The sequence below is a fragment of the Rhinolophus sinicus genome, linkage group LG10, assembly GCF_036562045.2.
Source record: "Rhinolophus sinicus isolate RSC01 linkage group LG10, ASM3656204v1, whole genome shotgun sequence".
NCBI lineage: Eukaryota > Metazoa > Chordata > Mammalia > Chiroptera > Rhinolophidae > Rhinolophus > Rhinolophus sinicus.
In genome coordinates this window covers 6,320,955-6,331,764 of record NC_133759.1, presented here as the reverse complement: position 1 = coordinate 6,331,764, position 10,810 = coordinate 6,320,955, and the positions used below count along the sequence as shown (strand labels likewise).

Below are 10,810 nucleotides of genomic sequence, written 5' to 3'. Positions count from 1 at the left end.
GTCCTAGGAGGCCAGTCAGGGATGAGGCCCAGGATTCAAAGAGGGAGGTCCGTCTCTGAGGTCCCACCTGAGTGTGGAGGCATGGGGCAGCCAGGATCGCTTGTGTCCTTATTTTTCCTTTACACTTTATTTAAAAATAATTATAGACTCAGGAAGTTGCAAAAATAGTGCAGAGAGCTATTGGAGGGTGGCGGTGGAGTCTGTAAAGCTGCCCCAGCAGCCGGAGCTGTTGTATTCCCCCCTGTTCTACTTCCCATTGTAACCAATAAAGGCCGCTCGTATTGTCCAAAAAAAAAAAAAAAAAGAAGTAAGTATAGAAAGGTCTTGTGTAACCTTCACCCACAGATGTGTCATTTTGCCTTCTTAAGAACTTGGGACCAGTTCTTTGGAGGATGGACCACAGCTCCCCCACAAAACTTCACAATAGCTAAACCAGGTACAGTCGTAAGTTCTTTTTAAAAATTGAGATAAAATTCATAGAACATTAAAATACCCAAAGTGTGGCATTTAGTGTATTCACAACGTTGTGCAAGCACCATCTCTCCCTAGTTTCAAAACGTTTTTTAACCCACTGAAGAACATCCTTACCACATTAAATCATCATTCCACCCCCACCCCAACCCCCTGGCAAGCACTTATATGATCTGCCTCTAGAGATTTACCTATTCTGGGTATTTCATATAAAAGGAATCATACAAAGTGTGACCTTTGGTATCTGCTTTTTTTCACTCAGCATAATGTTTTTGAGGCTCATCTACTTTTTTTTTGTTTATTGGGGAATATTGGGGAATAGTGTGTTTCTCCAGGCCCATCAGCTCCAAGTCGTTGTCCTTCCATCTAGTTGTGGAGGGCGCAGCTCACTGGCCCATGTGGGAATCAAACCAGCAACCCTGTTGTTCAGAGCTCACACTCTAACCAACTGAGCCATCGGCCGCCCCATTTTGGGAGTTTTTTAAATACTTATGTGATTCCATTCCAAGTTATCTATTCAGATTTTGTATTTCTTTCTTTCTTTCTTTTTTTTTTTTTTTAAGATTTTATTGGGGAAGGGGCACAGGACTTTATCGGGGAACAGTGTGTACTTCCAGGACTTTTTTCCAAGTCAAGTTGTTGTCCTTTCAATCTCAGTTGTGGAGGGTGCTGTTCAGCTTCAAGTTGTTGTTCTTTCAGTCTTAGTTGTGGAGGGCACAGCTCAGCTCCAGGTCGTTACTGTTGCTAGTTGCAGGGGGCACAGCCCACCATCCCTTGGGGGAGTCGAACCAGCAACCTTGTGGTTGAGAGAATGCGCTCCAACCAACTGAGCATCTGGGAGGCAGCTCAGCTCAAGGTGCCGTGTTCAATCTTAGTTGCAGGGGGCGCTGCCCACCATCCCTTGTGGGACTCGTGGAGTTGAACTGGCAACCTTGTGGTTGAGAGCCCGCTGGCCCATGTGGGAATCGAACCGGCAGCCTTCAGAGTTAGGAGCATGGAGCTCTAACCACCTGAGCCACCGGGCCGGCCCTGTATTTCTTCTTGAGTCAGTTTTGCTAGTTTCTAAAGTTTCTAGAAATGTGTCCATTTCAATTAGGTTATCCAATGTGTTGGTATACAACTATTCATAATAATCCCTTATAATCCTTTTCATTTCTGTAAAATTTGTAGAAATGTCCCCACTTTCATTTCTGATTTTGATAATTTGAGTCTTCCTTTTTTCTTAGTCAATTTATCTAAAAGTTTGTCAATTTTGTTGATCTTTTCAAAGAACCAGCTTTTGGTTTTGTTGATTTTCTCAGGATTCTGACACCAGTTCTAATGTGTGTATTTATTCCAGACCACCAAGCAATTATCCAACACCAGCTGGGTGTCCTACGATTCAACCCCTATATCTACCTGGAGCTAGCATCAGATGCTACAGGTTAAGTGCTAGTCCTACAAGATTGCCCTCCTCCCCCAGCTTCCGATGCCAATCACAAGTCCAGATTGTCACTTGTGCTACTTACTGACTGGCTATAGATTAGAGGTTCCCACAACCCCCTCTTCGGGTTCCATTCATTTACTAGAGCAGCTCACAGAACTCAGGAAAACATCTTGCTTACTAGATCTCTGGTTTATTATAAAAAGATATAACTCAGAACAGCCAGATGGAAGAGATGCACGGGATGGGAAGGGGCATGGAGCTTCCATGCTCTCTGGGCATGCCACTCTCCCACCAGCTCCACGTGTTCACCAACCCAGTCACTCTCTGAACCGTGTCCTTTTGGGTTGTTAAGGAGGCTTCATGACTAGGCATGATTGATCAAAGCATTGGCCACTGATGACTAAAGTCAATCTCCAGAGCCTCTCACCTTCCAGAAGGTGTGAGAGGGATGGTGGGACTGAAGTTTCAGCCCTCTAGTAACAAGGTTGGCTCCACTAGCAACCAGCCCTTATCCTTAGGTGCTTTCCAAAAGTCACCTAAGTGACACAACAAAAGACACCTTTATCAGTCTCACGACAGGAAATTCAAGGGTTTTAGGAGCTCTGTGCCAGGACAAAGACCTATAATACATTTATTATAAATCACAAGCTCACATTTTTCTATTTAATTTATATCTAGTCTAATCTTTATTATCTCCTTCCTTCTGCTAGCTTTGGGTTTAGTTTGCTCTGCTTTTTCTAATTCCTTAAGGTGTACAATTGGGGTTATTTAGATTTTTTTAAATGTAGGTGTTTATAGCTATAAATATCCCCTTCAGTACAACTTTTGCTGCATCCTGTAAATTTTGATATGTTGTTCTCATTTTCAATCATCTCAAGGTAGTTCCTACTTTCCCTTGTGTTTTCTTCTTTGACCCATTGATTAAGGGTGTTGTTTGAAAGTCATGTCAGGGAAGACGGCAGAATAGAAAACTCCAGAAATCCGCCCCTCCACTGAAACAACTGAGCTAGCTGAAACTGTCTGAAGAAACTATTTTGGAAATTTGGAGTCTGTGGAAATTTGGAGAGACTGATGAAGAGGCTGGTACATTTCAGTAAACTTCAGTGAATTTCTACTTTTCTCATAACTGCTACTTTCCATAGTCCCATGTCAGGGAGCCAAGAAGATGGAAAGTTTCCATAGACCCCCTCACACCTCACATATAGTTTCCCCTATTAAAGGACATCTTAGTTACTCCCAATTTTTTGGCAATTATAAACAAAACTATTATAAACATTCATGTGCAGAGTTTTGTGTGGACACACATTTTTAACTCATTTGAGTAAATACCCAGGAGCACAATTGCTGGGTTATGATAAAACTGTTTAGTTTTGTAAGCAACTGCCAAAATGTACTATTTTGCATTCCCACCAGCAATGAATGAGAATTCCTGTCGCTCCATATCCTTGCCAGCATTCAGTGTTGTCAGTGCTCTGGATTTTAGCCATTTTAATAGGTGTGTAGTGGTATCTCATTGTTTTCATTTAGACTTCCCTGATTACATTATTTTGAACGTTTTTTCATATGCTTCTTTGACATCTGTATATCTCCTTTGGTGAGGTGTGTGTTCAGACTTTTGCCCATTTTTTAAATTGAGTTGTTTGTCTGACTTATTTCACTTAGCTGTCCTAAGTCCTTAGCCTATAATGCTGACTCGTTAGGTCCCCACAACTGGGAAGTTGGTGCTGTTGCCCCATTTTAAAGAAGATGAGGCACAGAGAGGTTAGGTAATTTGCCTAAGATCACTCAGCTAGTAAGGAGGGAGCTATTAGCCGGTCACTGCACCCCTAACTTGATACTGCATCTCCCCTCACTACACTTGCTTGGCTCCAGGCAGCACCAGAGGGGTCCACCTCTCATAACCAAGAGCATCACACCATCCCTGTGAAGCCCCACACTCCTCCAGACCTGCTGGAGAGCAGCTGGCCGCTCTCAGCCTGAAGCATTCACTTACCTTCTCATTCCTTGCCATTGCTCAGCCCTGCAGAAACACGTGAACTCCCATTCAGTTGTGAGAGGGGGAAGTTTAGGGGGCCTCACCCAAGCTAGGGGTCAAGAAGAGAAGTCTTCTAAGTACTGTTGAAGCTAAGACCCAAAGGCTAGCAATTTGGCTGACAGAGTTGAGAGGTACGGAAGGGGGGGTGTCACTGGTTATTTGCTGAGCTTGCTGTGAGTTCCCTATGTGACTAGACCTCAGTTTACCCATTTGCTTTCCTGCTTATAGCCTTTAGGCTGTGCCTAGGTTAGAGTCTGTGGACAAAGATACAGTGATTTCACTCTTGCTAGAGTTTCCCTGTGCCCTATGAGAGGTGCCTAGGGGTAGAAGTGCTGCATCTGAGTCTAGGTGAAGGTCCTGCTTTAGAAAGTCATGCCAAATAGTTTTCCAAAGTGCAAATTTACACTCCCAGAGCCAGGAGGAAGAGATTCTATCTTTTTTATTTTTAACATAGAAATCCTGCCCCGATCCTCTCCCCACAGGTATCCCCCACCGCCCACCCCGCTTGGCCCAGGCCATGCAGAGGCAGGCAGAAGCTTGGGCAGGCTGAAGCTGCCTGAGAAGCCTCAAGCACTTTGGTCCATACAGTCAACAAAAGACCCTGGTCTGGAGGACAGGAATCACATCTAGTAAACGGCTATAAATAGGTGCTTGCAACAAGGAGCAAGCCTTGCAGGCAGGAACAAGGAGCTGGTCACAGCTCCCACAGGTGGGCCCAGTATGGTGGAGGTGGGGCAGGGTGAGTGCAGGCAAAGCTCAGTCTCCAGGTTTCACCCTCAGCCCCATCTTCTTGTCTACCCTTGCCCTCAAGGTTGGTGCTAGAAGAGGAGCCACACCCCCAAGCTCCCTGCTGAGCCGATCCTTGGTCTACAAGTCGGAGGCACGTATCTGGACATGGATCAGACTCACTGTTCTCACTACCACAGGAAAGTGTCCAGCTTGGCCTGGGAGGGAGAGAGCATTTTCCTGGCCCCCACTCTCTGCTTAGCCTTGGCCTTGGGCTTAACAGGCAGTGGGCGGATCATAGTTGTGTCAGTCTGAAGGAGATGTCAAGGAAAAAGCCAAGAGGGGATTGGAATGCAGGGCAGGACAGATTGAGACCTGGGGATGGGCCGCCCTGCTATACTGAGCAAGATCTGCACACCTGAGGCTGCAGCCCCTGGCAGACTGAGGTCTGGGATGCAGGGAAGGGATGGAGGGCTCCACAGCTCAGCTTAGCCCAGTGCCACAGAACAAGGATACAGGCTGGATGAATTTTGTCCGGCCTCCAAGACCATCGAAGCCTGTCCTTACCTAGAGTAGAAGGAAGAGGTAAGTGGGCCAGTCTAATAGGCTAGCAGGCCCCGCCAAGAGAGTTGGCACTTGCCACTTGTGGGAAGCCATACTCACTGCATCTGTGCTGCGACAGGGCTCTGGCCTGGTCCTCTTGGGCTGTTTCTGGCCCAGGATAGCGTTCCGGATGAAGACAGGGAAGGCGCCAGCCACCTCCTCATCTGGTTCTCCCACACAGTGCTGGCCGCCCAGCAAGAGCTGGGACTCCTACAGGGGAGACCCCAGAACCATACTTGATAACCTGGATGGCTGCAGTGGAGGGGGCGCACAGTGGTGGTGGGACAGGATCAGGACCTCAGGTGCCACCAGGAGGCAGGAAGGACAATGAGTAGGGGTACAGGGTGGCCCCAAGGTGCCGCGGTCCTGGGCCAGGAGTGAAAGGGCTCTGACAAGACCCTGCCCTTTCCGAAGTCCAGCTTCACACTCAGTCCTGCCTGAGCTTTTTCTCCAAAGTCTTACCTTCTTGAGGCCTTTGGGTATCTTCTTGGGAACATCCTGAACCGGAGAGCTACAGGGGTGAGACAGGAAGGGAAGAGGCCGGTGAGCAAGACACAAGAGACAGGGTGGTCAGGCTCAGTACATGCCCCTTGCAGAGACACTGAATGGCATGGCTGCTGGCATGGCTGTTGCTAAGCAAGGCACTTCAGAGTTCCCCACCCCAAGTGCAGGTCTGTGCACAGCCACAGCTGCCAGAGTGGCAGAGGTTGGGAAGGTTGGACCATGTCTCAGTCTTGTCGCTTCCATTCAGGGCTAAGCTAATCCCAATGCTCCCCAAACCCTCCAGCACCTCACCATGTCCCAGGCTCCATGTGGAGCAGGAGAGCCCAACTGATTCGCCACCCACTGGAGGAAAGCCCCGACACAGGCAGGGGCATTTAGTGAGCTCAGGCCTTGCCCCGTCTGTCCAGAGAGGGGCCGCCACCTCCACGAGAGTCTCAGTAAGTTAAGTAGCCCATAAAGTACTCTCAGAACCCGGGCTCAGCCATCTTCCTCCATCATCTAGATAATCTGTGCAGACGTTCTGGAGCCTAATAGATTGTGGGCCCAGGCCCTGGCCTCCCATGACACCGTGTTTCCATCCAGTGCCTAGGGACTCCAGCAGCTGGATACCCTCTCCTGGTATTTTCCCAGGTGGGTGGGAGGATGGTGACCTAAGGCTGACCCTGTGGCTTCTCAAAGCCCTGAGAACAGAGGCAGGCTCAGGGCCTGCAGACTCTGAACCCCTCGGCTCCTGCGCCGTAGCCTGTGGTGAGGCCACATGAAGAGCATGGGACTCTCCAGTTGCTGAGAGTCTGGGTATGGGGAGGCTAACTGAAGTTGGAGGCGTCCTGGGCTCCCTCACACCCCTCACAGGCCCCAAAGATGGTAGAAATGTCCCTAAAAAGCAGGTAACCTGCAGGTTCCCGATACCCACTTTCAACCTTTATAGCTCAAGAAAAGGAAACCTGAGAAAGCCAGAGTGTGGAGAGGTACTGGGAAGGCCCCACACTGCAGCCCACACGCCCTAGGTTTGTTTCTCACTGCTGCCAGGCCTGGCCCCGTACAGCGCAGGTACCTGGTGCCCCTGAGGTTGGGAAAAGGTAGAGAGCCCAGCTGGCTTTCCTTTCTGCCTCCTCCCCCTCTACTGTTCAACATCTCAATTTCTTTCTCCGTGTCCAAAGGCTTTAATTAGAGGAAACCTGCGCAGCCCTTGACCTTCCTTACCTGAGCAGCACATACCAACATGCACGTATGGGAGCATTTCCTGTCTGCATAACGAATCACACCAGGCTGCTTGGCCAAGGAGACAGGCTCCCCACTCCCAGGCCCACTGCAGCGCTAGTGCAGGTCCCACACACCCCACTGCAGCTGCACAGAGTTTCTCACGCCTGCCCCATGAGCTACTCCTTAGGTAGGGGGTGGGGCTCCGTGCTCCGTGGTTTGAGATGGTCCTGCGTCATGTACGAACCTGAGAGGCTCCCAGTGGAAGAGGAAGTTCAGGGTCCGGGCTTAGGACTGGTGAGCCGGCATTCATGATATTGGGAGCACCCCCTGACCCCAACACCATCAGCCCAGACTTGCCCCCACTGGGAACTCTGTTCTCTCCAACTCACATCCCGACATCTTTGCTTAAAGGGTGATGGTGAAGAGTAACGACAAACAAGAGAAGGGCTTTGCACAGAGTGAGTATTAAGGAGAGAAAAGAAGAGGTGGCTAGAACCAAAGCCATGGCCTAGCCCAGGTGACCCTCACTGCCCTGTTAGCAACTCAGAGCTATTAGGGCAGGGCCTGCAGAGATCTCTTAGCCACCCTTCCTCCAGGCTGTAGACAGGACCAGGGGCTACCACTTACTGTGCCTTCTCTAGGCAGAGCTTCTTGGCACGGCCATGCTGGATGCTGGCAGGCTGGGCTGGGGGGGTATCCACATCAAAGGTGGCATTGAGGTCAATGTCATCACTGAAGGCTGGCCGGCGAAGCTTCACGTTCAGCATCTCCACAGGGGCCGGACTAGGGGCAGAGACAGACTCGTCATTCAGGACCACAGTGGCAGCCCCTCGAGCGGCAGAGATGGCTCGGTTGCACAGGTTTGGAGGCCACTCCTGGCTCAGGGCCACCCTGTAAGGAAGTCCTGATTCTCTACAGAAAACAAACCCTTGGCTTAGTCCCTCACTCAGGCATGGGACCAGTGAAAGTCTGGAAGACATGAAAGGAAGCAAGCAGAACCCACACAAAACCCAAACATACAAAGGCTGTTGCCTTTTGAGCAAGTAGACTCATTTCTCAGAATGCAGAACAAGGAGCCATAAATGTGACCACAGATTGATGTAAACAGGGACGTCCCCTCCAGGGCTACTCATCACAGCAAATGGCACAATGTTAGAAATTGTCCAAATGACTCCCCGAGGGGGCTGGCACTTTCACGGCCTGAATGTGATAGACACTAGTGTTTCCAGAGAGTAAACTTAATAATATGAGAAAATGCTCACGTTAAATTTAAAAAACAATATGAAACTATGTGTAATAGGCAACAACAACAAAAAGACAAATTAGACTTCACAAAAATTTAAAATTTTGTGCATCCAAAGATACTACCGACAGAGTAAAAAGGCAATCCACAGAACAGGAGAAAATATTTGCAAATCATACCTCGGATAAGGGATTAAAATCTACAGAGAACTAAAACTCAACAATGAGAAAACAAGCAACCCGATTCAAAACTGGGCAAAGGTCTTGAAAGACATTTCTCCCAAGAAGCTTTACAAATGGCCGGTGAGCACGTGAAGATAGATGCTCAGTACCACCAATCGTCAGGGCAACGCAAATCCAACGACCACGAACACCACCGCATGCCCAGTAGGACGGCTACTGTCAAAAAGCAGAAAATAACAAGTGTCGGCGAGGATGTGGACAAACTGGAACACATGAGCAGTTAGTGGGAATGTAAAAAAGTACACCCACTGTGCAAAACAGGCAGTGCCTCAAAAAATTAAAGGTAGAATTACCACATGACCCAGCCATTCCACGTTCAGGTATAGAGCTAAAAGAATTGGCAGCAGGATCTCAAAGAAATACTTGTACCCCCACCTTCACAGCAGCATTATTCACAACAGCCAAGACGGAAGCAACCCACGTGTCCATTCACAGAGGAATGGATAAGCAAAATGCAACATATACATACAGTGGATTACTCATATTTTTAAAAAAGGAAATTCTGTAACATGCTACAACATGGATGGACCCTGAGGTCATTATACTGAGTGATTTAAGCCAGTCACAAAAAGACAAATACTGTATGATTCCACTTACATGAGGTATTCAGAGTAGTCAAAATCATAGAGAAAGAAAGTAGAATGCTGGTTGCCAGGGGCTGGGGGGAAGAGGGAAATTGGAGAGTTCATGTTTAACAGGTAGTTTCAGTATTTCAAGATGAAGAGTTCTGGAGATGGATAGTGGAGATGGTAGCACAACATTATGAATGTATTTAATCCCACTGAACTGTATACTGAAATGTTGATACATTTTATCTATGTTTTACCACAATAATGTTGAAAAACAACTATATGAATACTGTATACACATAATATGGTACATATACATCTGTCACCCTCCACGTACAGAAAAAGGACTGCAAGGAAATATACTGCATGTCAACAGTGACTACCTCGGCAGTAAGTCCGTATTTTCCAAATTCTCAACAAAATGTTTTTACTTTTGTGATGACAGGTATTCTATTAGAATATTGCAGCTGATAGGATTTTTCTAATCCATTCAGACCTGGTGGTGCTCCCCAGCTCCCGGGGTTAGAGAACTCTGGAGAGCAGCAGGGGCACTCCCCAAACACCCCTTCTCCTTTCCTTCCCTTAGGGACCTTCCAGAGCTGCCCAAAGTCCTACGCCCATTGCTCAGGGACAGAGGGATACACCATGGAGGTATAAGATGCTGGCCAGGAGCCCATTGGGGTGTGCGGATCAGAGGCAAGAAAACTCCCTGCAGTGATATGGGGGGTAAGCGATGTGGGAAGCTTGGACTATCTCTTCCCTTCCCTGGCCAGGCCCCTGGAAGCTCTCCCCGTTCCTTGCATGCAAGTGGAAACAAAGGCTACATAAACCCACTTCAAACTAACTCCATGTCAGTTGTTTTACTTTGCTTCCCTCTCCAGGAACCACCGCATACAGCAGCAGCCAGGACCACTCATGCTAATTTTTTTGTAGTGTCTTTTATTTTGCCACTATTTCCAACCCCAGCAAGTCCAGCTCCAGGTTAGAAGAGGTGCCCTTAAGAGGCAGGCAGGGTCCGACTGGGGGCAGCCATTTTGTGCTCCAGGTGTCTCATGGCAGAGCTTCCTGCTGCCATCCCCTCAGACCCTGCCCAGTGGTGCCCATGGCACATGCCCAGCCTTCGCTCAAACCAAGCCAGTCTTTTTCACTTGCCACCTCCTGGTCATCCACAACACTAAACTCTAGAAGTGGGAATTTCTCAGTGCCCCCCACACCCACATCTGGCTCATACGAACACAGTTCTTGTTCCTGCAGACTGTTTCCAGTATATCCTTCTTTTATGAGCTTGAATTATTTCCCTTCCTACCAATGGTCTTTCCTTCCTTTCCACCTTCCATCTGCCTGATGAGGAGGAAGAGTCTGAGGCCCAGTAGCCTTTCCTCACTGGTTCAGGTACCGGCTTGAGGCCCTCCTGGGTGATACTATCACCTTTGGAACACTCACCCATGGCCGGTGTGCAGGGCTTCGTGCCAGAGGCCTCAGGAAGTGGAGCAAGACACTCAGAACCCGCCTTCCCAAAACAGAACAAAGGCCCTAGACAGACCCATCACGTGTGTGGCATGGTGGCAGCCAGTGTCTCCTCCATGAACTCATGGCACCTGACAGGCCTGTCCTAAGCAAAGGCCTCCCCACCTCCCTTCAACCTGGGGGTCGGGGCCTTTGGGGTCCATGAGAGGTCTTCCAAACACATCCTCTGTAGTTGGGGGTGATAGTTACCTCCTAAGGCCTCCCTAAAATGACAGGAGTGAAGGATAATCCTATGGCAACAAATGGAATGGGCAACCACCA

General features: G+C 48.6%; 1 protein-coding gene across 1 annotated transcript in view; it reads right to left on the bottom strand.

Annotated features, from left to right (window-relative positions):
- Positions 1 to 4,353: 4,353 nt before the first annotated feature.
- TRAIP (TRAF interacting protein) overlaps positions 4,354 to 10,810 on the bottom strand; it is a 28,115-nt gene continuing 21,658 nt past the window's right edge. Inside the window, exons 11-15 of the mRNA XM_019723823.2 lie at positions 7,596 to 7,751; positions 5,724 to 5,772; positions 5,322 to 5,471; positions 5,175 to 5,225; positions 4,354 to 4,969 (exon numbers count right to left, since the gene is read on the bottom strand). Of these exons, the coding sequence (XP_019579382.1) occupies positions 4,850 to 4,969; positions 5,175 to 5,225; positions 5,322 to 5,471; positions 5,724 to 5,772; positions 7,596 to 7,751 (526 nt within the window). The 3' untranslated portion in view covers positions 4,354 to 4,849. The remainder of the gene's footprint in view (positions 4,970 to 5,174; positions 5,226 to 5,321; positions 5,472 to 5,723; positions 5,773 to 7,595; positions 7,752 to 10,810) is intronic.